Here is a 25,904-nt window from a genome sequence, read left to right as displayed (position 1 = left end):
TGAAAGCTGCTTTACCACACGGCTACTTGATCCTGTTATCTTATCATTTCCCAGATACTATAACATCTCTTGGGATTGTTACTAGCCATCTGCGTACTGCTTAGACAGAAAATATTCAACTCTAAATTCTTACAACTGAATTTTAAAAAATTATTGAAATAATATTCTTAGGTCATAGTGCCTAACTCCTATATTTTTGTAAAAGTTCTGAATTCTTTGACAAGTCATGAAACACTCCTACTTAGAGAAGATATCTCAAGAACTGACATTCATAAGATGGAGTAGAAGTTAAAAGAACTCTACTTTTCAGTACTTCCTCAAGACCAACAGAATTTAGCCTACAAAGCTACTAGAGAAATATGAGTTAAAATTTGCATTTTATCTTTCTTTACATAACAACCGAGCAAAGAAACAATCAAGGAAACTGTTTCATTGGACCATGGCCAGCTAGGTAGTAGAAAATATAACAAAGGGTAATTGTATTTCTCCACATAGGAGATGACCAACGGTGGTTTATGAAATATTTTCTCCTGACTCAGTAAATGCTACATTTGCTATATAGGTATCTACTTATCAGTCAACTCTTGGAGTTCTTAAGGAAGCTTAAGTCTCAATAAAGAGAGGCTATAATAAAGTCTTTGGTGCTGAAGACTTTCACTTTTCCCATAGAATTAACCAAAAACTCTGATTTGAATACTTCTGCTTCTAGCCAAGATGGATTAACAGGGACTGGATTTACCTTCTCATCTGAAAAAAACCTGAGAAATGAGCCAATCAATATGAAACAAAGTTTTCAAAACACTGAATAAAAAAAAAATACTGAATAAAAGGCAACAAAGGCAACAAAGGGCAGTAAACCCTATGACTGTACCTCCTTACTGCCATGAGAATGTTTCTAGGTTGTGAAGGTGTTACACAGATGAAGCACATTGGACTTTCTGAGTTGAGGAGACATAGCTGAGAGGCTGGGGAGACCAAAATGGATAGAGTTTTCAGAACAGAGTGCCAGAGAAAGGAGAGCTGCACAGAGAGAATCCTGAGATATGTAAAATACTGATTATTGCATGCATGGAAGGAGACTGCCCAAGCCTGGGGAAAGAACTATCCAAGAAGATGAAAGGAAAGAGTACCTGGTCTTCACACAGAGCTGGTTCTCACAGAAATAACTCATAATTCATGAGGCATTGAGTAGAGTACTTAGGAAGGTCTTGCCTCAGTAACAGGGAATAATTTGTTCTAGAGTGAGCACTGCACTAGGCCAGCCCAACAAATAATAAAACTAAGACTTAAGAAAAGTCAAAATGCATCTAAGTAATTAAATTTTATTCCAAAACAAGTGTCAAGAATATTTATAGGAATATAAAAATATACAGCAGGCAAAAAAGTTAAATTAAACAATGTTCAGCATTTATTCAAATATTATCAGGCATGCAAAACAGACAGGAAAACATGACCTATAATAAGGAGAAAAATGAATCAGTTAACACCTATCAGAACTGACATAGATATTAGAATAAGTAGAGAAAGGCTTTGAAAAAATTGTTGTAACTGTTTGAATTGTATGTTCAAAAAATTAAGTAGCCACATACAAGATATAAAAAAGATCCAAATCAAACTTGTAAAGATAAAATATCAATATACTCGATGAGACCAATGGCAGATTAGATTGCAAAAGAAAAGATATAAATTGAATACAGAGTAATAGAAACTATCCAAAATAAAGCATACACACAAAAGTAACTAAATAAGAGCATCATTGGGCTGTGGGATAATTTGAGATTGCTCAGTATATGTGTAATTAGAGTTTGGAAAGGAGGCATGGGTGGGAACAGGAAAAAATATTTGAAGAAAAAATGGCTGAGCTATTTCCAAAATTGATGAAAACTAAAAGCTCACAAACTCAAGATGCTCAATAAACACCAAAAACAAGAACCATGAAGAAAAACTATACCATAATACCTCATAATAAAAAGGGCTGATAAAAAGAAAATCTTAAAAAGCAGACAGAAGTATCAAATGTTTATACAAAACCAACAATGTCATGTGCATCTATAACATATCAAAAAGTGAAATGTATGGAACTGATAGCATAAAGGCTGATGGGGGGGGAGAGGTAAATATATTATTGTAAGATTCTTGTGTTACATGTGAAATTATCTTATGTCACTTGAAGGTAGATGTAATAAGTTAAAGATGTATGCTTTATGGGTGCCTGGGTGACTCAGTCAGTTAAGCTTCAGACTCTTGATTTCAGCTCAGGTCATGATTTCAGGGTCGTGGGACCAAGCACCTTGTTGGGCTCTGCCCTCAGCAAGGAGTCTGCTCGAGATTCTTTCTTCCCCTCTGCCTTTGCCCTTCCCCCCCCCGACTCACTTTCTCTCTCAAATAATAAATAAATAAATCTTTAAAAAAAAGATGTATACTATAAACCCTAAAGCAACAATGAAAATAACAAAACAGAGAGTTATAGCAAATAATCCAACAAAAGGGTAAAATGGAATCATACAATACACAATAAACCCAAAAGCAGGCAGGGAAAGGAAAAAAATAACAGATGGGACAAACAGAAAACAAATAGGAAGATGACAGACTTAAACTTAACCATGTCAAAAATCATACTACATGTAAATAGTATATATAACCAGTTAAGATACAGAGATCGCCAAAATGCATTAAAAAATCAAGATGACAACATAGTGTTGTCTACAAAAAATGCACTTCAAATATACAGATACAAGTAGTTTAAAAGGATGAGAAAAGATTTACCATGATAACACAAATAATAGAAGAAACCCGAAGTGATTACATTAATATCAAACAAAGCAGACTTCAGAAAAGAGAATATTACCAGGATAAAGAGGATCATTTTATAATGATAATCAAGAGGGCATAGCAATTTTAAATGTTTATGCCCTAATAACAGAACTTTGAAATGCATGAAACAAAACTGATATGTTAATTAGGTGAACTTGCAAAAAGAAACAGAAACATCCATAGTAATAGCCACAGATTTCAATACTCCTCTGTCAATAACTGATATAAGAAGTAGAGAGACAATCAGCAAAATACAGTAGACTTCAACAACATTACCAACCAAGTCAACCTAATTAAAACTATGGTATATTCTGGGTCATGAAACAAGTCTCAATAAATTAAAAAGGATTTAATTCATACAAAGTGTGTTCTCTGACTACAGTGGGATGTCTGCTTTTCTCTCTCTCTCCCCCCCAAACCCTGCTTTGCTCTCTCTCTCTCTCTAAGAAATAAATAAAATCTTTAAAAAAAATGGCTAAGATGGAATGCCTGGGTGGCTCAGTAGTTGAGCATCTGCCTTTGGCTCAGGTCCTGATCCCGGGGTCCTGGGATCGAGTCCCACAACTGGCTCCCCATAGGAAGCATGTTTCTCCCTCTGCCTGTGTTTCTGCCTCTCTCTGTGTTATCTCTCATGAATAAATATTTTTTCTAAAGATTTTATTTATTTGTGAGAGACACACACACAGAGAGGCAGAGACACAGGCAGAGGGAGAAACAGGCTCCATGCAAGGAGCCTGACGCAGGACCTGATCCCGGGCCCCCAGGATCAAGCCCTGGGCTGAAGGCGGCACTAAGCCACTGAGCCATCCGGGCTGCCCTCTCATGAATAAATAAATAAAATCTTTAAAACAAAGCAGATATCTTGATTCCTTCTAAAAAAAATGGCTAAGATATTTCCAAACTGATTAAACTATAAGCTCAAAGTCCAAGATCCTCAATAAACATTAATCACAAGAACCATAAAGAAAGTTAAACTAATATACCTCATAATCAAAAGCAATGATAAAATTCACAGAACACTCTACCCAGTGACAGCAGAATACACATTCTTCTCAAGTGTACACGGATCATTTGTCAAGATGGGACATATTCTGGGTCATAAAACAAGTCTCAATAAATTTAAAAAGATTTAACTCCTCTGACCACAGTGGGGTTATATTAGAAATAAATAACAGAAAGATCTCTAAAAATCCCCAAATATTTGGAAACCAAACTGCACTATTCTAAAGGACAATCACTGAATTGATTCACTGAAGATATATAAAAGAGGAATTTGGAAATATTTTGAAGTAAATAAAAATGAAAACACAACATATCAGAATTTGTGGGATACTACAACATATCAGAATTTGTGGGATACTATAACAAATAGATAACAATTTCTTAGGGAGAAACTGTATATACTAAATGCCTGTATTTGAAAAGAGCATCCTTAAACAGTGATCTTAGTTTCTATCTTAAGGAACTAGAATAAGAAGAACCAATGAAACCCAAAGAAAAGGGAAAAAAGTAAATAATAAAGATAAAAGATAAAGATAATAAAGATCATAGCAGAAGTCAGTGAAGTAGAAACCAGAAAAACAACAAAGTCACTGAAACCAAAAACTGGTTCTTTAGAAGCTCAAGAGTGATCAACTTCTAAGCAGACTGATTAGAAAAAAAAGAGAAAGCCACCAAATATTAATATCAGGATCAAAAGAGGTAACAGCTCTATAGACTACATTAGGAGGGTGGTGAGGAAATATTTTAAACAACTACATCTATAAATTTGACAACTAATAAAAAAGCAGGCAGACTAGAAAGGAAGTAAAACTATCTTTATTAGTGGATGCCACGAACACCCATAAAAAAAACCTGATGGAATCTACAAAAAAAGCTACCAAAAATGATAAGTGAGTTTAGGAATGTTGCAGGATTCAAGAGCAATATACAAAAATCAATCATATTACTATATACTAGAATTAAACGCTCAGAAATTGAAATAAAGATTCCATTCATAAAGATACCATTTACAATTGTATCAAATAATATAAATATGGAAGTTAGGGACAAATCTGACAAAAGACCTGTATGCTAAAATCTATAAACTGCTGAGAAAAACAAAAACGAAAACAAAAACAAAAACAAAAAAACACCGCTGAGAGAAATTAAAGATGACCGAAGTAAATGGAGATGTATACCCTGTGTCATGGGTCTGCCAACTCCGTATTGCTAGGTTGTCAATTCTACATTGGCCTATAGAATCAGTGCAATCCTAATGAAAATCTCATCAGGTTTTTTTTTGTTGTTGTTGTTGCTCTGTTTCTTTTTTTTTAATTGATAAGTTGATTCTAAAATTTATATGGAAATGCAAAAAACAAAATAATTACAAAACGTTGAAAAAGAAAAATGCTACAGTTTGTTCTGATTTCAAGACACATTCTAAAGCTATAGTAATCAAAACAGTATGTTATTGACAAAAAAGGTTGACAAATAGATCAATGAAACAAAATACAGGGTCCAGAAATAAACTCATGCATATATGGACAACTGATTTTTGAAAACCACTTTGGAAAACAGTGTAACAGTACCTTAAAAAGTTAAGCTACCATAAGATCTGGCCATTCTGCTCCTACGTATTTACCCAAGAAAAAAGAGAGTATGTGTATATGCAATGACTTGTACATGAATGTTCATTGTGTTTTTACTTGTAAAAGTCCGCAAATTGGCACAACCCAAATGTCCGTTAACAAGTGAATGGATCATTTTGTAACATACATGTGTATCAGATCATCCTATTATACTCCTTAAATTTACAGAGTGTAATATGTTAATTGTATCTCAGTAAAGCTAGGAAAAAAACCCACGGGAGAATTGAAAAACAATTTAAGGTACATCCATACAATGGAATATTTCAGCAATAAAAAGGAATGGGCCATTGATACACATAACAACACAGATGAATCTCAAAATAATCATACTCATTGAAAGAAGACAAAATGATGGGGCTCTTGAGTGGCTCAGTTGGTTAAGCATCTGCCTTCAGCTCAGGTCATGATTTCAGGGGTCCTGGGATTGAACCCCGCATCGGGCTCCCTACTTATGAGGGAGTCTGTTTTCCCTCTCCCGTTGCCCCTTCCCCCACCACTTGCTCTCTCTCTCTCTCTCAAATAAATAAATAAAATCTTAAAAAAAAAAAAAAGAAAGAAGACACATTATCTATTGTATGATTCCATCTATATACAACTCTAGAAAATGTGAATTGCTCCTTTGTGAGAAAAAGCAGATGTGTAGTTGCTGGGCATATTCACTACCTTGATTTTGGCGATCATTTCATGGCTACCTTGATTTTGGTGATCATTTCATGGCTAAGATATGTTAAAACTTATAAGACTGTACACTTCAAATATGTATAGTCACTTATTTCTCAATATAGTTGTTTTTTAAAAAATCCAACAAAAACTCTGCTCCGTCTGAGTCTTCTATCAATTAAAACTGTGTGTGTGTGCAGTAAGCCACCCTTAACATTTTGGGGGCCTAGGGGAAATGTACCCGTGTAGGCTCCCTAACCCATATAGAGCCTGTCCCCTTGTCTTTCTAGGCCAGGCACCCTGGTCACCTCTCAGATTTAGGGTGATGTATCTGGACAGCAAGGGACCCCATTGGCCTTGGAAGTGGGCATGGGCTCTGCGATCCTGAATGCTGAGACTGTAACCTAGAATGGAGAAGTTTGGTCTAGATGTGCATATATGGGTTCACAGACTCCCTGTTCTGGCCAAGGGTGTGGTTTGAGGAGGTCAGAGTGGGGGCCTTGAAAGCAATCATTGTCTGCAAGGAGGTAAGATCAAAATTGAGAATGCTTTATTGCAATTTGACATCCAGGCATGGGATCATTTTTCTGGCAATTCATGTTAACTGAATTTTACAAAAGCAATGTGTCCTTCATAGATTGGATACAAATAAAAAACAATAAAACAAAAAACTAGTCCCTCACCACAGATAACTGAGACATGGCTTTAAAACACATGGCTCCGAGCAGAGACCCCTAAATAAGATTGGTTTTGAATTATGGAAATCTTATTTAATAGAGTATGCAAAATTTCCAGCATGACTTTTCTGAGGTTTCAATCACAATCTGATGGATCCATCTTTGTGTATTTCTGGATTATTCTGTGTGGAGTATTAGGGGCATTTAAGGTAGTGGTAATTGTCTCTGAGCATGAGTCCCCTGCAGATGGCTGTCTTTCACAGTCAGAATTTGAGAAGAGCTGCCTTTTGTGTAAATTTTAATTTTTTTTTTAATGGCAGGGTAGGAAATATCAGTAGAAAAGATTATGGCTATTTTCTTTGAACACGAAAATATAGGCAACACCATTTCTCTATTCTGGAATCATTCACTGAACATAACAAGTGGGGTACATTACCTTGTGTACACAGGACTTTGCATTCAGGAAAAACAGCTCCACGGTGGTTTTATCCTTTAAAAACGATATGCTCTCAATGTAAAACCTGAAAAATAATACAGAAGTTTGTTTCTTCAGATTTCTTTCCCTCACTCAGCATGATGTCATGTCCTCATCTAGCGTCCCCAAAAGCAGAGGGGATTTTGAGGAACTAGGAAATGGTTGTGCTTTTTTTGCCTTTTATAACAAATAGATAACACATAGGTATGGCTACAGGTATGTACATATATGTGCCTATGGACATAGGCGTATATGCGGATAAAATCTCTTAACAGACAGTATTTGTGTGTTGGATGGTGAATTCAACAGAAATCCAAAATGGTACCCAACTGCAAACCCAGCTTTATCTGTGTTGATCATTCTTTGACACATGTTCTGGGAGCTCGTTATACCTCGGACAGCTTCAAAACAAAGCCCAGGTGAGCTTTGACGGTTGAAAGTAGAAGTCGCCTGAGTAAGAACTACATAATGGAACCCTGAGGTCTGCTCTGGTTTTCCAAGTTGAAGTGGGTTGTGAGGTCCCCAAGCCCACCTTGCCCCCCCCTACCAGGCAAATTTCAATCGCACACTGCTCCTTCCCTGGCATCCTTCCAAGCCAGGATTTTCTCTTGGCTGGAAGCCAAGCCCTTAGGAGCACTTAACCTTGGACTTTTTTTCATGTAAATCAGAGTATTTGAGGCCTCCCTCCACTTCCTTTTCTGGGCTTTTGCTCTTTCTGTTTGTGAGGCCACCGATGGCAGGTTCCTGCTCTAAGGAGAGTTCTGACAGCCCCATGTAAGGAGGGGAGGAGAGTCCTTCACAACTGTCTGTTTTTGAACCCCTGTAATGATGAGGCTGGCCTGTGAACGCTGGGCTCTGGGTGGGTGAGTGGGCCAGCCCACGCACAGAAGTTTTTCTTAAGTGTTAGAGCCTTCCTTGATGAATAATGCATGAAGAGACCTAATGCCCCAAGACAGCACACAGCTCAGCTCAGGTCCTGGAAGAGAAACCTGCTCTCTGATTGGTGAGAGTTAAGATCAACCAGGGCTCATGTGGCTGGGGAGCCTGACCTTAGCTCTGCACCATTATGACAGGCGTTGGGCGTTTGTTCTCCCTTCCCCCCCAACGACGACAGAAAGTTGGATAAATAAAAGAAACTGAAAAGGGCTGCGGATAATTTTATCACAGAGATGGCAAAGCCATTTGAAGAATTCCACCTCTAATGTTGAATCATCAAGGGGAGTTCCAGAAAGAGATGGAGTCCTCTATATATTTCCTTACAAGGGTTTATTTCAGAAGTGAGATTCATGAAGATCGATGATGATGATGATCTACTTTATGACAAAGGAAAGTAAAGGACTCACACAGGGAGGGAAATGTGGGGCTGGCAGGGAACAGGCTCTAGAATCAGAAAGATGGAGATAGGGAGTCCCCTCCTCCATCACTTATTAGCTGTGTGGCCTTGGGCAAGTTCATCGGCTTTGTGCCTCTTCTTTTTTTTTTTTTTTTTTTTTAATTTATTTATGATAGTCACAGAGAGAGAGAGAGAGAGGCAGAGACACAGGCAGAGGGAGAAGCAGGCTCCATGCACCGGGAGCCCGACGTGGGACTCGATCCTGGGTCTCCAGGATCGCGCCCTGGGCCAAAGGCAGGCGTCAAACCGCTGCGCCACCCAGGGATCCCTGTGCCTCTTCTAAAATGAGTGTCGGGATCCCTGGGTGGCGCAGCGGTTTAACGCCTGCCTTTGGCCCAGGGCACGATCCTGGAGACCCGGGATCGAATCCCACGTCAGGCTCCCGGTGCATGGAGCCTGCTTCTCCCTCTGCCTGTGTCTCTGCCTCTCTCTCTCTCTCTGTGTGACTATCATAAATAAATGAAAAAAAAAAAATTAAAAAAAAAATAAAAAAAATAAAATGAGTGTCATGACTGCACTTATCTCAAGGTTTGGGGGGATTGTGAAAGGACGAAAGGAGATAATATGCGGAAAGCACTCACTAAATATTAAGCTGTTAATAAAAACCCATTCTCTGGAATGTAATGCTGTGTGGCCCAGGGGAAGCAGCTACAGCTTGTGTCTCAGATCCCAACCCTCCAGCAGCAGTGGCAGCTGGCCCAGGGGCGTCCTTGCTTTGTGGTCCTCAGTGCAGTGACTCGTTGGCTTCTGCCCTGCCAGCTCCTACTGCTGGCTTGCCCTTCTTCTTCCGACTGGTGGCTTCTGTTTAGGGCCTCCATCTGCCTCGACTGTGTCTCACTCCCTCCGAGGGGTCATACGTGCTTTGTCCACTCCTTAGCTCATATAAGGAGTCTCTCTGGGTTGAGCACTCTTCCTTCCAGGCCAGCTAACTCAATGGCTGCATCCTGAAGGACCTTCTAGTTAACTAGGTGGTGGTGGTGGCATTTGCCTGCTTTCTTTGCTCCTACAAGTGCTTTTATCCCTGTCAACTGAGGTAACAGGAGCAGGTTTCTGGCTGGCAGCCTGAAAAGAGCAGCAATAGTCTGCCAGCTACAATCTCCTGAGCTCCTGCTTATGGTTAGCCAGGCGCTGAGTGCTTTTCATGCATTGTCTCATTTCGTTCTCAACAATCATTTCATTTAATCTTCAGCATAACCAGATGCCACAGGTAGTGAATTATGAACCCATTTAACAGATGAGGAAATAGAGAGATGGAGATGTCAAGTCATCTTCTCCAAGCCATACAGGTAGGAAGTGGTTGGAACCATGATTCGAACTAAGGCCTCAAAGTTCATATTCCAAACCAAAGCGATAGAATGCTTTCCTATAATAATGATCGCGATGAAATGTAACATGCACACAATGCCATGTGGCCAAGAGGGAGGGGTGCAATGAGCTCAGCTTATGAAACAAGAGGGAGAAGGCTGCCAAGCTGGAATCCGTAGCACTGAGTGTCACAGGACACGAAATGTCTGTCCCCTTGGACAGTTGAGCTGAGTTTTAAAGAATGCATGAGTTCACCAGGTAGAGAAGGAAGGAAAGCTATTCTAGGGAGAGGGCATATTAGCCAGACCAGTCCTCTTGCTAATCCTCGAGAATTTCAGAAACCGACATGCGGGGAGCTGGGTGGCTCGGCACCAAATCAGCCTGTGGCTTGTCCAACTCTGAACAGGTAGCTTTGTATCAGAAACTGGGCTCACCTTGTTTCTGAAGCCCAAGACCCTGACTATACCTTAGTTCCAGTAAACAGGTCCCTATCTTGTTTCCCACTACTTTCTGGCGACCTGCCCTGTTGCCTTCTCCCTTTCTTCCTAGGCATCTGATTACCTGCTCTCTCAATGCAGAATCCTATCTCTCCCTCAAGGGGACCATTGTAATGACTTCATATTTATGGAGTGTATGAAAAGTGCATATCATCCTTTGGGAGAATGGCTCCCCAGGCGCACACCTATCAACATGTATCACGAAGTGAAAGCAAAATCTAGGGCTTCTTGTGAAATAAAATGAACTCTCTCAGACTCCTAAAATAAAGACCTTTTGTTTCAGCCCCTTCTTGGCACAAGGATACTGTTTCCTTTCTGCACACTTACTGTGAATGATTTCACCAAGATTTTGTGAAGTTGAAGCCCACGGCTCAGTTTTCACCCTTGAAATGAGTTCAGGCTCTTTGACTAGGTAGGTATATGTTTCAGAGACAAACCTCCTACATCTTCATCAGTGCAACTTCTTGAGGAGAGAATTTGCTCCGAGAGGTTTCATCTCTAATCCGTGTGCTCTTCCCATTAGCTGTCTTTGTCCTTTCTTGATGGGACAGGTGTTCACCTAACCATTTAGCGACGCTAACAAAACATGACACTTGAGTCATGTGACAAAGATGGCTTGGGGAGGAGGTAGGCATGTTGGCCTGATGACAATGTGTGTGTGTCAAAAAGCTGAACCTGGGAGTTGTTTGGAATGGGCCGTCCTTCGACACTCACTTACATGTAGGTGACCGACATTTTCTTCTTGGGGCATTTACTCATTGTCATCAAAGATCAACACCATGAAGTTGGGGAGAGACTAGTTTGAGTCTTGTCCTGGGGCCCTGAGCTGACTGTTGGGCCTCTCAGTGCTCCCCCTCTTCATCTGCCCCACATCCCAGATAGGCAAGATATTTTAAATGTGTTCAGCATAGTGCATGGGTGGCATGTCGTTTAGCAGCCAATGAGTGGTGGGTGTTATTACTATGTTCTTCTTCTTCTTCTTCTCCTACTGGTGAGACATAAATAATAAAAGGCAATGACCGAACTGCAAAGCTTTTGAAAACTTTAGCAGGTGTCTTTCCTAAGTTCTTTCAAGGACACAAAATGCTCTGCAAGTGTCCATTTTGGCCCAGAATGGGAAAATGCTGTGAAACAAAAACCCTTCTGACCAGTTACAACTTGTTCTTTGCAACTGAGCACATTTCATTTTCCAGGCCTTTCTTATGTCTCAGTGATATCCTCAAAGACGGTGACTCAAGCAAGAATCGCTCCTTGCCTTTGCATTGCGAACAATGCTGAGCTTGTGACTGGCAGCCAGTGAGGGCCTCCTTCTGGGTGTTGGTCAGTCATTGTGGGTAATTTCTGGCACTCACTGTAGCTGCGGGCTCAGGGAGATTCCTATCAGATCCCAATCCCCATTCTGAGCAGGGAGATCTCTGCTTATTGCTTGTAATGACCCTGCAACATCATAGTCTCACGTTAAAATGCACGCTGAAGACGGCTGTGTAATTGAAGTGTACTGCACTTTCTCCAAGCTATTATGCAGGGCTTGTGGGAATCCCAGATGCTCCTTTCATCTCTGGGAGTGGTGCAGTCTGGGAGAACTCACCAAGGAACGCACTATTTACTTCCACAATGTGCTCCCTTGCCAGAAAGACGCTCCCTCACTTCGGAATTTCCAGGCATCTCCAGGAGAATGGGTGAGGGCCCTCCAGGTAAGCCTGTAGGAACCTGCCCTGCTGCTCCACTGCCATGGTGCTGCTCTTTCTGAGTTCCCCAGGGAAGGGTTGGAGGCCCAGGAGGGTAAGGGCCTTCCTTTGACCTGTCCAAAAGGGGAGGAAGTCTTCTGCCCCAGGCAACAAGAAGTATCCAAGTGTTGATTCTTCCCATTGCAATTGCAAAAGAGCCTGCTCTTGTCCTCCATGAGCAAAGTAGGGACACAGGTTTTGAGGAGGAGGCAAGAGGGGGAAGAAAGGTGGGGTGGGGATGGTTAGGCACCACGAATGACAGAGACAGATGATGAGATCTTCCACCCAGGGCAAAAGTGAACGGGTCTGATTGAAGCCAGACAGTCCCAAACCTTCCACATTTGAAGACCATATATCACGTTATGGAGTTTTTTTTTTTCCTTCCACATTCGAAGACCATATATTACATTATGGAATTTTTTTCCCATTCAACATGTGATTAAGGCAGACTCTGTCATTTATATCACAAAGATTGTTAACATTTACATTATACATCTTTATAGGCCGAATCCTCCAACAACAAGGTCCATTTTACGTGAGGAAAATAGGCCCACAGAGGGTGCCAAAAACCACAGAGCTAATAAATGGAAGAGCTGGGATTCGAACCGAGGAGCGATGCTATGTACTGGTTTTCAGTGGGCGGAGTGTGACACATTTGACAATGTTGAAGATGGTTTTTGATCACCCCAGCTTGGAGGGTGTACTGGCATCTGGGCAGCCAAAGCTTGGGGTTCTGCAACTACACCCCAGCATAGCTTCTCACGATGAAAAATTATCTGCTCCAAATGTCAGTAGTGCCACTATTAAAAAACTGTGCTAAATGCCAAGCTTTAACTTCTGCACCCTACAGTTTTTTGCACTCATCACATTACTCATTCTTTGCTTCTACCCTTTAGATGTCACTCCAAGGACAGATTACGGAGGAGAGTGAACCGGTTCCCACAAACAATGTCTGATATTTGATCAGAAAGCACACTAAGAAATATAATCCTGTAAGAAACTGGAATCAGGATTGACCACGAGTTTTAAAGGATTCTGTGTCTTTCCAGAGCTTTCATATGAATTAGGATGTTGGATGCTCCCATATGGAGGCCTCTAGCCAAGGGCCTGGAAGTTCAAGAATGGGTTATGCCACTTAGGAGGTCACAGTCAACATTAAGGCAACCAACGGTCACATTCTCTAGGTTCTGGAATATCACCCACTCAGATAGGAGTGTGGTGGGTGGCCCAGAGCTCCAGCTGACCTCACATATCTGCCTCAAAGAGCCTCTGCCCAAGGTAGGAGGAATCAGTTATTCCTCTGGGCTTCTGATCACATTCCTCCTCGAAGAGATAAACTTTCTGGTCCTCTACTTATTGTGTAAGTTACCTACTCTTTGATAATTTTAAAATAACTCATAGTTAGCCACTCACAAACATTCTAACTTCTCTCTCTTTTTTTAATCAATCCTTGCATTTAAAAAAAATGCTTAAGTACTGTGTTCATTGTAGGAAAATATATGTAGAGAGATTAACAAAAAGACAAAAACAAATCATTCCCGGAATCATCCTACCCAGAGATTTAACTACTGTTAACTTTTAAACTTTTTCCCTACTCATGTGTTTTACATAAGTGCAGTCATCTTGCACATGTTGTTTTGTGGTCTGCTTGAATACTGGGGGCATCTTTCTGCATTAACAAATCTCTTTTTTCACCAGTCTTTGTTTGTTTTTACCTGTTGTGTTGTATTCCATATATTTGGCTTTCTTAAAAAAAAAAAAAATCAGGTGGAATGATGGGGATCCACAGATTACAGTCATGATACTTCCTTAACTCTTTTTAAAGGCTGAGTGTTCCAGGACCAGGCCAGAGGGTGCTGAAAGCACTTTCAAAGTTCATCAAAGGCTCCATGTTTGCAGCAACTTTGGCAGAAAGGTAGCAGTTTCCTTCCACCCTCCATATTTCTATAGAACTCTCCAAGTAATGCAGGGAGTCCTCAGCCCTGAGTGTCACAGACAATGCTTTAGGGGGACCTCTGAGTGGTCCCTTACCTAGGGACCACTAGGTCTCGGGCATAGCAGAGGGGATCTGGAAAAAGGGGTAGGAAAAGGGGCAGGAGAGGGAAGACCAGAATGGATGGGGGAGTGGGAAGCAAAAAGTAGTTAGAAGAATAAGGGAGTAAAAGACCCCGAGAATGCTGCTTTGTGTGGAGCTGGGTGGTACCAGCCTGAGCCACCTCCGCCTGCCCTCCCCCGAGGGAATGGGAGCTTTTCCAATGAGGTCACGCCAAGGCCCTGCTCTCTGATTTAAATGCTTGCGTGTTCACTCACTATCAAGCTTTTCCAATGCTCACATCTGGGCTGCATTACCAAAGAGGCCCATGTGTTTGCAGAAGATAATTTACAGCAGCAAATAACAACCCCCCCCGGCCTGGAGAAGTCCCCCAGCAACCTGGGGGAGTTTGGACTCACATGGAAATGGAGAATTGGTTCAATGAATTATGGTGCTTAAATAAATTATGGGGCATCTATCCACTCAGGTGTCACAAGCATATTTAGCATGTATCACTGAGCTTTTGTAACTGAAGAAAAGACAAAGGTTTAATCCTGAAGTTCATAAAGGGAACACTAAGTGCCCTTCACCTTTAGTGTTTTCTTTCTTCCATGCAGAAGTGGTGTGTGTTTCTGAGCTGCTCCCTGCACCCTGGGAGGAATTAACCAAGAGAAAGTCATCCCCCCACCCAGATCTGCACCCCGGTGTTTAGCTCAGGACTCCGTGAGACAATGGGCATCAAATATTTAGCCCAGTGCCTGCCACAGGGTTAATGTACATATCAGTAGAGAGAAAACCTGAAAGCAAAACTATATGGTTTTTTACTTTTTCATAAACACTACAACTTGAAAAAAATTGATATTTTCTTATATTTTTATAGCATTTTGCAAGATCACCTTCTATCCCGATGTCTGTTTATTTGTCACAACCAACTTCAACAAGACTGCATTTACCATCTCTAGTGCATTGTATCAGACTCCGGGCGCCAGGAATGTGGGGGATTTGGGGTTTGGAAGGGTATGATTGTATAGTTTGAAAAATTCCTAGGATGATTCAGATATGCACCCCCTCTCCCTGTGAGGAAACACTGAAATGCAATGTACTAAAAGAAAAAAATCTAATCTCTTTTATTAAAGTGACCAATTGTTCACTGTAAGAACACCATAACTTACTGAACCTAATCTTCATTGTTGGCATTTGGATATTTTTAACCTTTTGCAGTGAAAATAGCCATGATGCACATCCCTGTAATGTGCTACCACTGTAGGGAATCTTTTGTCATTGTACATTAACTACTTTGTGACTGTATCTTGGTGACTCCTTTCAGTTGGAATGGGTAAGTCGCAGGGATGAAAGGTACAACATAGACATATAGTCAATGGTAATAGCATTTTATGGTGACAAAGGGTAGCTACATTTGTGGTGAGTACAAGATAATGTACAGGGTCCTCAAATCACTATGTTGTATACGTGCAACTAATGTAACATTGTGTGTCAACTATACTTAAAAAAAGAAAAAGAGGTCCTGGACATTTCCAGAGGCTCCTGTAGTGACCAATATCCAAAAGGAATCAAAAGCTATCTTTAAAAAAAACTTTGAAAGGGGGTGTGTGCTTCTGGGTAGCTCAGTTAAGCATCTGCCTTCAGCTTACGTCATGATCCCAGAGTCTTGGGATTGAACCCTACATCAGGCTCCCTGCTCGGTGGGCAGTCTCCCTCTCCCTCTCCCTCTGCCTCCCTCTTCCCTGTCACGCTTTCTCTCACACACAATCTCTCTCAAATAAATAAATAAAATCTTTTTTTTTTTTTTTTTAAAGCTATCTTTGGTTCTACTCTTCAATGACTAAAAGTATAGCCAACACAGGTAACTTCAAGGGTTGTTGGTGGTGTCTATTGGGATGTAAGTCTCACCAATGGTTCTTTTCTCTCAAAAGAAGAGGCTAGAAGCCCTCTGAGAGACACCAGACTTCACAGGGGCACATATAACCCCCTTCTTTCATAAGGCCTCCAAAGAATGACATTCCACTGAGTGACCTCCATCAGTTCACTTAATTCTTTGTGTGCTTTTGCTTTATCATCTCTTTAATTAAGTTGGAGTTAACAACAAGTACTTAATTGGAATAATAACAAAGACTATTATGATCTCACTATACTGTTGGGAAGAAAAATTAAGTGAATAATTAAGAGCTCGATAAGGGTTTTAAACATACAAGAAGTTAAGGGAAAGTCATGCCATGTGATTACGGACACTCTCGAGATAACACTCAAGTAAGTGCTGAAACTCATGGAACAAGTAGCAGGCTACTTGGGCATCTCAGGAACCTGCTTCCAGAAGATAGGGCTGCCTTATGAATGACTGAATAGAAGGGAAGACAGGTTTTCTTCCCTGGTATTTTGAGACCAAAACTAGACTAGGTATCAGGTGTCAGAGAACAAGTTCACAGAGAACTAAATAAATGGTATCTGTTAAATTCTCCAAAGACAGAGGATTTTGCTGACTAGTTACTAAGCTGCATAAATACTGCACGTGAGTGCAAAGACAAAAATGCAAGGATCTTAACCACAGCCTACATTAAAATATACATAATTGGAAACAGCCTAAATGCTTCATAGTAAACCAGACCTCTAAATTATGAAAGTGTAAAAAAATAAAGTGGATTTTTTAAAAAAATATACACAAGGAGAAATCTCCAGGATAAAAACAAAGTAAGTCACCAAGCAATGTGTCATCCTTATTTTTCTGTAAGAAGGGAAGGTGTTGGGGGATGGAAGGGAGGGAGGAAGGCTGGAGGAAAGTAAGTTTATATAATATGAAATGTTTACAGTGAAAATATAATTTTTTGTGAAAAAAAACATTGATATATGTTGAGCCTTTTTTTCACACACAAGATTAAAATTTCTCTATGCTCTGATCCCTGCTTAGTTACTAATACACACTTTTTCCTACTGGTTGTTAGTTTGCGTTTGCCTTTTTCTCCCCTTTCTACAAACACAAGCACTTACATCATACTCTTTCCAGGAAAACTCCTGTTTTTCTTTAGGATTTCCACACATTTCTTCATATCAGCTATGCTCCTGGACAAATCACCATTTATGCTACCTCCTTTCAGGGTTTCAAAAACATGTTTTCTAGTGGTATGAAAGAAATTCTAAGCAAGCTATCAGAACAAAAAGCAAAAAAAAAAAAAGAAAAAAGAAAAAAAAAGAAAAAAAATTGAGGATTGTCAATACTTTATTTCCCGCATGAGGAGCAGTTATTGACAATCATAACTCATATAAAAAAGATTCTTAAAAAAAGGGTAGGATCTCTTACTCCATACTTTTGGATTTCATGGAGCAGACTGAAGTTTAAAAAAATGTGTAAATCAACATGATTTTGCCAGTTAATCACAGTAAAAAAAATTCCAAAAAAGAAAAATAAGAAGCTTCTACAACTATGTCATAAAACAAAGCTTGCTCTTCCTTCCTTCCTTCCTTCCTTCCTTCCTTCCTTCCTTCCTTCCTTCCTTCCTTCCTTCCTTCCTTCCTTCCTTTCTCTTTTTAAGTAAGCTATCAAAATTATAAAAGCATCTGCCTCTGAACTAGACTTCCCAACATGGGTCTTGAACTTATAACCTAGGGATCAAGAGTTGCACTCTGTACCTGCTGAGCTAGCCAGGAACCTCACACAAAGCATATTGCAATATCCAAAGACAACACAAGCTCAGAATACAGAAACATTCTTTAGGTTGATCTAGCTTGATGAAAACTTATTTAGATTCCTGGGAAATCTACTACCTTAGCTTATTTTATCATATTTGGCTTCAGACAAGGAAAATAACTTATCATGAAATTTATCATCAAATTCAGGTAGCGAGGAAAGCTGCTAGTGCACAGAAAGGGGCTTTCGGCAAAATTGGTCATGTTTTATTTCTTAAGCTAGCTACAGGGACACAAGATTACTTTTTATAGCATTTTATTTATTTTGCAGGGTGAATATTTCATGTGGAAAACTATTCCCATCTTCGGCTGGCTTTAAGAAATCACTGATTGAGTTGAATGCATCCATTTCTGGAGAAAATATGTATGGAGGCCTACAGGTGTGGGTAAGTGGCTTGCCCAAGCAGAGCCAGAGAACAAGTCAAGGACTCCTTACATCCTTCTCAGCAATTGCTCTGCCTGCAAGCTGAATTCAGATTTCTGCACTGTTAAGATAATTCTTTCCATGAGCGTTTGTTTGCATTTTATCTTCAATTCAAGCTAAGGCGTGAAATTGTATAAAATTCAGTTCTTGCCACAGTCTCTAGGAAACCTTCATACATAACATGTAACAGTAAATGTTTGCCATATTTCAAATTATAAAAATCCTAAAAGTATACTGAGTTGAAAACAGCCTTATGTATTAAAACAAACTACCTATGCTTTTCAGCTTTAAATTGATCCAAGGACTTTGAGGAATAAAGGAAGATGGTTCTATCCTTCATCTTCAAAGAAAACAGTTCTACACAGTATCTATAGCAACTTAGTCTCCAGACTAAGACAGTAGAGAATCTTTTTCACGTAATAATGTTTTGATAGGTCTATTCTTTTTTTATTCTCTATCTGATCACCAGAATTTTTTTTTTTAAAGGGAGGTGGGAATGCTGGATGTTTCTATGGATACATACCTTACAGCAAAGTGCAAGATGGTGGCACCTGGTTTCTTGGGCAGATCATGGTCAAGAACTCGGTGATCTAACTGTAGCCAGTTCTGCTGACCTCTATGAGGGCAAAGCAAAGAAAAAGGATTAAACAGGAGGTCAAGGCAAGCTTCAATAACACACAGTGTTGGCAAGACTGTGGCGAAACAGTTACTGTCATACATGAATGGTAGGCATATAACCTGTTACAACTAGTAATGAGGCCAATTTAACAATTACTACCAAAGTTATAAAAGCATCTGCCTCTGAAGCAGACTGTCCACTTCCAAAAATTTACCAAGGTAAACTTGACATGCGAAAAATGGCCTATATATAAAGTCCCATACTGTAGCATTGGTTGTTAATAGCAAAAAGGCTCAAAACTACCTATAAATGTCCAACATGGTGTTGCTTAAAAAGTTAATTTAAACTGAGCAGCCGGCCATACAAAAGATGGAGGGTATCTTTACAAACTTGTTTTGAACAACTTCTAAGACATGATGTTAAATGGAAAAACAAGGTGCCTAACAGTGAGTACAGTATATTAAAATTTAAAAATATACACCCACACATAAATAAAATATCTCTGAGAGGATAAACAAGAAAGTGAGAACACTGGGTGCCTCTGGAGGTAAAAACAAAACAAAACAAAACAAAAAAAAAACTAGGTGAAACTTAACATCTTAATCTTTAAATTCTTTGAAAATATGATATCTGAAATATTTTACATAGTCAAGAAGGGAGAAACCCCTGGTTTTATGAAATCAGACAGACACAGATAACAATAATACAGCTTTCTCAAAAGTACAGGGTCACTATTCTCTGAGTGCTGTTTCTATACCATATATTATGGACTTCCTAATATTTGAGCATGTATTTGTTTATTTACTCAAGAGCCCCAGCAAATTCATGACTATAAGCAGTTCTCCTTAAATTTTGACCTCTGAGGGGTCCAAAGGATTGATGATGCTATGACTTGGGATTGTTTTCAGGACCTTTCTAAGGGTGTCCAACCAGTTGGTCTGTTTTATTTTCACTATTATTATTTTTAGATTATTTTTTAATTTACTCATGAGAGATACAGAGAGAAGCAGAGACATAGGCAGAGGGGGAAGCAGGCTCCCTGCAGAGAGCCCAATGCAGGACTCGATACCAGAACCCTAGGATCACAACCTGAGCCAAAGGCAGATGCTCAACCATTGAGCCACCCAGGTGCCCCCAGTCGGTCCATTTTATTTTATTTTAATTCTTTTATTTTTAAAGATTTTATTTATTTATTCATGAGAGACACAGAGAAAGAGAGAGGCAGAGACACAGGCAGAGGGAGAAGCAGGCTCCATGCAAGGAGCCCGTTGTGGGACTTGATCCCAGGACTCCAGGATCACTCCCTGGGCCGAAGGCAGGTGCTAAACTGCTGAACGACCCAGGTGTCCTCAGTTGGCCCATTTTAAATTGTATATTCCTGGAAGGCATAGAGTCTATTTTGCTTGTTTATGGAAAGCTTAAAAACATGCCAATAGTAGTTGAGTATCATGTTATAATAAACCTATAATGAGAAGATATTTTCTAATCTTTTTTTAAAAAAGATTTTATTTATTTATTCAAGAGAGACACACAGAAAGAGAGACAGAGACACAGGCAGAGGGAGAAGCAGGCTTCCTGCAGGGATCCTGATGTGGGACTCGATCCTGGGATTTCAGGATCACGCCCTGGGCCAAAGGCTGATGCTAAACCACTGAGCCACCCAGGGATCCCCTCCATCTTTTTTCGTCTCTAAATAGATAATTAAAAAAAAAAAAAAAAAACTCAGAAAACTCTAAACTGTATTCATTATAAGTAGATAGGAAAAGTGGACATAAATAATAATAATAGTAACAACAATAATAATAGCAGCTACTCTCTGCCAACTGAGCCGAAACTTTTTATGTATTAAGGCTGTATTTTATAATAAGGTTGCAAAAAAAGTGGCAGAGCCAAGATTTGAGCCCAGACCTGGACTATAGGATTTTGTATACAGGAGACTAGAGGGTTGAATCAGCTTTTATAACTTTTGGCTGAATCTATCCCTTACTAGTCTCAACACTGGAAAAAGTGTGTCTTTGTTTCTGCAGTTATAAGATGAGGCTTCCAATACCTGTCCCTAGCTTTCCTAGGAGGAATATTATAAAGATACATAAACTGATACAAATGATCTAAGGGGGAAGTTCTTAGAAATACTGTTTGTTTAAAATATATGTATTATATTACAGTATTACAAATACTATGATACTGTAAATACTGTATTATACACAGTATTAGAAATACTGTTTGTTTAAAAAATATATATTAAATAATATAAATAAATATATATATTATATATATTTTTTAAACAAACAGTATTGGGGGCTAGAAGGTAAGAGATTCTCCAGCCGTATTTCATCCAGTTTAGAATTGCTGATTAAAAGACATATGCCAATTTCAGACATGTTCAAATATGTGTCTTAAAGTCCATAAAATAGTACAAAGAAAGTTTTCTTAGGGAATATGAGACTGATTTGGAATCACTCTTCTCGCTTTTATATAAGAAAGATATGGCATTATAAGAGCACAATGTATATTTACATGAACTTGCATGAATAATGTCCAAGAATGAACAAAACAAGTACTATAATAACAGATATGGCATCAATCAATTATATTAGCCAAAGAAGCACACTAAAACACTATTATACATGGATGAAATTCTTATCGTTCTGGAGGGGTACAGAGCTAATTGCAACATTTGGAGTAGGAAGGTAATCAAAAGGGATTGGCTTACATTATAATACTAATTTTTTTTTTGTAAAAAGACATTCATGTATTTGTACCATAAAATTAATTTTTAAAAGGATAAATTAGAAATTAGATTTAAAAAATCCATCCAGAGCGACACCTGGATGGCTCAGCGGTTGAGCATCTGCCTTTGGCTCAGGTCATGATCCCAGGTCTGGGGATGGAGTCCCGCATGGGGCTCCCTGCAAGGAGCCTGCTTCTCCCTCTGCCTATGTCTCTGCCTCTCTCTCTCTGTCTCTCATGAATAAATAAATAAATTCTTAAAAAAAAAAAAAGCTAAAAATCCATCCAGAGGTGCCTAGCTGGCTCAGTTGGAAGAGCACCAGTCCTTGATCTTGCAGTCATGAGTTCGAGCCCCACATTGGGTGCAGAGATTATTAAAATAATAATAATAATAATAATAATAATAATAATAATAATAAACCTTAAAATAAAACAAAAAACTCATCCATAATCTCACCAAGACAAAATTAGAAGAACGAAAAATTGAAAATTACCCATAACTCTATCACTGAGATATAAAGTTAACGTGTTCTTTTATATAGTCTTTGAGACAGATAAAAAAAAAAAAAACAAACTTAATGCTTATAACCTGCTTTTCTCAAGTTTTTCCATCAGCAAATATAGTAGATCTAATCAATATCTCAAAAAGACAGTTGATTCTCCACATTCACTTCTATCAAGCTGTGTGGGTCAACCCTAAAGCACGCTTTTTTTTTTTTTTTGGACTAGGATGTATCAGTCAAGAAGCCCATCATCTTACACCCATCAAATGGGATAAGGATCAAAAGTCACAATTGTATTGTGAAATCTATTTTTTTTTTGTAAACAAAGCTTATTCAGCAAAGCCTTTCAAAACAAGGAAATTTTTTAAAAATGAAGTGGATTGTAGGGGATGGAAATCATTTTGGTGAACTTCAGGGCTGCTGCCTCAGGAGGGCGAGACTGCCCTCTAGAGGTGAAATACTGCCTCTGCACGCAGACCACCAGGAAGTACTTCCAAGTGTAATCTCAAGGAACTCTACCCTTCCATCCAATAGGACCGTGGATTTATTTTTGTTGGTCACCACCACCACTTTTCTTATGTAACTGCACAATTCTATTTTTCCATTTCTCTTCTTGGCCTGTGGCATGGGGCATAGACAGTAGCTGGCCAGTTTCATTGACAAAATGCCCCCTTCAGCTTTGCTTTACTCTGTTGGGAGAAGTTCACCAAAGGCAGACGGCTGATGTGGCATCTAAGTTGGAAATTCAATTCAGACAGCATCCTGGGAGGGATCTGACTCAGTGGTTTTACTGGGGGAGGGGGAAAGGGAGTGCTGAAAGAAAATACTTTCCAAAAATATTTACCAGACAAAGAAAAAAGAGCTAGGCTTGTGACCAAGACATTCCAAGGAGACACCCTTAGACAGAAGCAATTTTCCAGACCTGTTCCCCAGAAAGGTGGAAATGGCCAAGTCTTCCCTCCCCCCTCCCAAAGCCCAGCTCCTACTTCTTCTGAAAATAAACACAGCTACAGCCAGAAGACACCTTCCAAACTGGTCATAATTCAAAAATAGACTCTGCTGTCACTTTGCAGGGGAGTACACCAAAGACAGTTTGGAGTCAGGCTTCTTGGAAAGACTATAACCATCAGCCACTGTCGCCAAAAGAGAGAGCCGGAGGAGATGTTTGACTGAGATATTCTTTTCCCAGTAGGGGATTTAGAAAGAAATCCCAGAGCAAAGGAGGGGGAGGTGGCCCAAGGCATTAAAGGAAGTCATTCATATTATTCCTTTTCTATCTGAAGAGAAGGTCTTACAGCTAAAGGACTGATTTATGCACTGTTTGGTTATGCTCACCTGATCCGAGAGTTTTCCCAGAAGCCATCCACGTGGCCAGGACCCCCCTTTCCAGCCCATCACGAACCTTGTAGCCTGGGGAACTTACAACACCAGCCATAAATCATGTAATTCCTGTGCATAACATCCTACTGTGGCCTAGGTGCTCCCCCATCTACATGACACACAGGGCTCACCTATGATCTTGTCCCTCTCATATCTTGCCTCACCATCAGGCCGGGCTCCTCACCACTGGACACATGCACCATATTCATCTCCATGCTTCATGCACTGGGCCACAATATGAGTCTTCCCTGGAATGTCATCTCCCATTCCTCTCCCCTCCACCTCAAGTCTACCTGCCCTTCTCTGTCCATCTGTAGTTACCGGCTTGTGCAAATTCCACTCTAGCCTTCTGTTAGCCCCCCTTCTGGACACTGGACTCACTGCTGGTGTCCAGCTTCCTTTTAGCCTGTCTAAAAGGTGTAGCTTCCTTTTAGCATGTACCTGTGCTATACCCACCCTAACTTAACAGTAAATACTACTGGCACCCTATTACGTGTGTCTTACGTAGTCTTCATTGTACAGAGGTACAATTATTATGCACAATGTACCGATGAGAACACTGGTGTATCAGAGACACTCCACAATCCTATAATAGCCACTCTCTGCCTCCCTCTCAACCCTTAACATGTACCACTTTCCTTCTTACTCTCTATATTCTAGTCATATCGGATTTTTACTCAAAGACACAAAATAAAAAAAACCCCAAAGCCAAGCTCAGTCTCACTTCAAGGCTTTTGCACTGGCTTTTGCCTGGAAAGCCTCCCTATACTTTTGCCGAACTGGTTGTTCCCTTTTATTACACATCACCTTCTAGAAGCCTTCCTGGTCCATCCTATCTAAAACTGCCCCTCCCCCCCCCGCTTTTCTTCATCATGTTCTTTTTTTTTTTTAAATATTTATTTATTTATTCATGAGAGACACAGACTGAGAGGGAGAGAGACAGAGACACAGGCAGAGGGAGAAGCAGGCTCCCTGCAGGGAGCCCGATGTGGGACTCAATCCCGGATCCTGGGATCACAACCTGAGCCGAAGGCAGATGCTCAACCGCTGAGCCACCCAGGTGTTCCTCATCATGTTCTTCTAAGTGCTTATCATTTCAAATAATTTCTTGTTTATCTATTTGCTTGTTCTGCTACACCATACCACTGCAACATAAGCTCCATGAGAACAAGAGCCTTGTCTCTGTTCTGCACAGCTAAATCTCTAGGACCTAGAACAATACCTGGCATTTGGGGAGCACTCAAGAAATATTTTTTTAGTGAATAAATAACTCTGATATTCATGTTTTTAGCCTCTATCCTATGTGATCTCTCTAAATTACAGTGTTTATAGCACTTAGAGTTCAACCATATAGCTTAGCCATTATGTATTTTAGGTTTTATGTTTGCATAAAACTTATACTGTTTGCAACTGTTGCGTTCACAGTTACTTTCAACCCTGTGTGTGTGTGTGTGTGTGTGTGTGTGTTTCATCACTGATTTACTTGAAATAGCCTTGTCTTTCCAGCTAAGAGCACGTGGGCAATGGATGCCTGCGTTTCCTATTTCATCCAGCAGAGGACTGATCAGACAGGGTCTCAAATAGTTGTTGGGTGAACTGATAACTTTGTGACTCAGAGTGAAGTGGGTGATGTCTGGTGTACTTTTTTTTTTTTTTTCCTGGTTTGTCACATCCTATTCAAGAAGCATCCTGGGTCTGGGATCAAAATTTTCAGGTTTTTCTGTCTCCTGACAAGTGACTGCCTCCTTTTGCCCAGCCCTTATCCCAGCCCATGGACATTTCCCCTGGGGAATCCTATGCTTGTGGCTCACTCAAGCTAGAAATAATCAGAAGTAAGGTGTTAAAAAAAAAAAAATTAACCCTTTGTTGAGATTGTTTCCTGTGGGGTTAAACTAAAGAACTGAAAAAACATTTACACTGGGAGAGTTACAGAAAGAATGCTGGGTAATAAGCCAATGTATTTTGTGTCTGGAATGCATTTTCTTGAATTTAAATATTGGAAGAACTCTTTGGATATTATCCCCACAAAGAGGAAAAATTCCTCTGATAATCTATCAAGCTGCAAATAATGTAGACAAATTGGACTATCATAACACACACACACACACACACACACACACACACACACACACAGGAAAGAACTGGTAAGACCAAACACATTTTTTTCACATGGAGTTTTAAATTCTTATGATTTTATTGTTATATACATGTCTCATTTCACTAAGCATTTAAATCCCTGATAAACTCATATAATGTCCAAGCTGGCATAAAAAATGTAAGCAGAAGAAAAAAAAAGATGTAAAGAGGTAACATAAAATGGGCCTAGGTGGAAGTGGAAA

At 39.8% G+C, this 25,904-nt stretch overlaps 1 protein-coding gene across 6 annotated transcripts in view; it reads right to left on the bottom strand.

Annotated features, from left to right (window-relative positions):
• Nucleotides 1–25,904, bottom strand: part of FRMD4B (FERM domain containing 4B) — a 320,596-nt gene that overhangs the window by 90,125 nt on the left and 204,567 nt on the right. For all 6 annotated transcript variants that reach the window (XM_072785429.1, XM_072785430.1, XM_072785431.1 and 3 more), the window contains 2 exons: nt 18,857–18,949; nt 7,218–7,302 (listed from right to left, as the gene is read on the bottom strand). In XM_072785429.1, coding sequence (XP_072641530.1) covers nt 7,218–7,302; nt 18,857–18,949 — 178 coding nt within the window. The remainder of the gene's footprint in view (nt 1–7,217; nt 7,303–18,856; nt 18,950–25,904) is intronic.

The sequence above is a fragment of the Canis lupus genome, chromosome 19 (assembly GCF_048164855.1).
Source record: "Canis lupus baileyi chromosome 19, mCanLup2.hap1, whole genome shotgun sequence".
NCBI lineage: Eukaryota > Metazoa > Chordata > Mammalia > Carnivora > Canidae > Canis > Canis lupus.
Note: the sequence above shows the minus strand (reverse complement) of the source record. Positions and strands in the feature narration are given on the sequence as shown.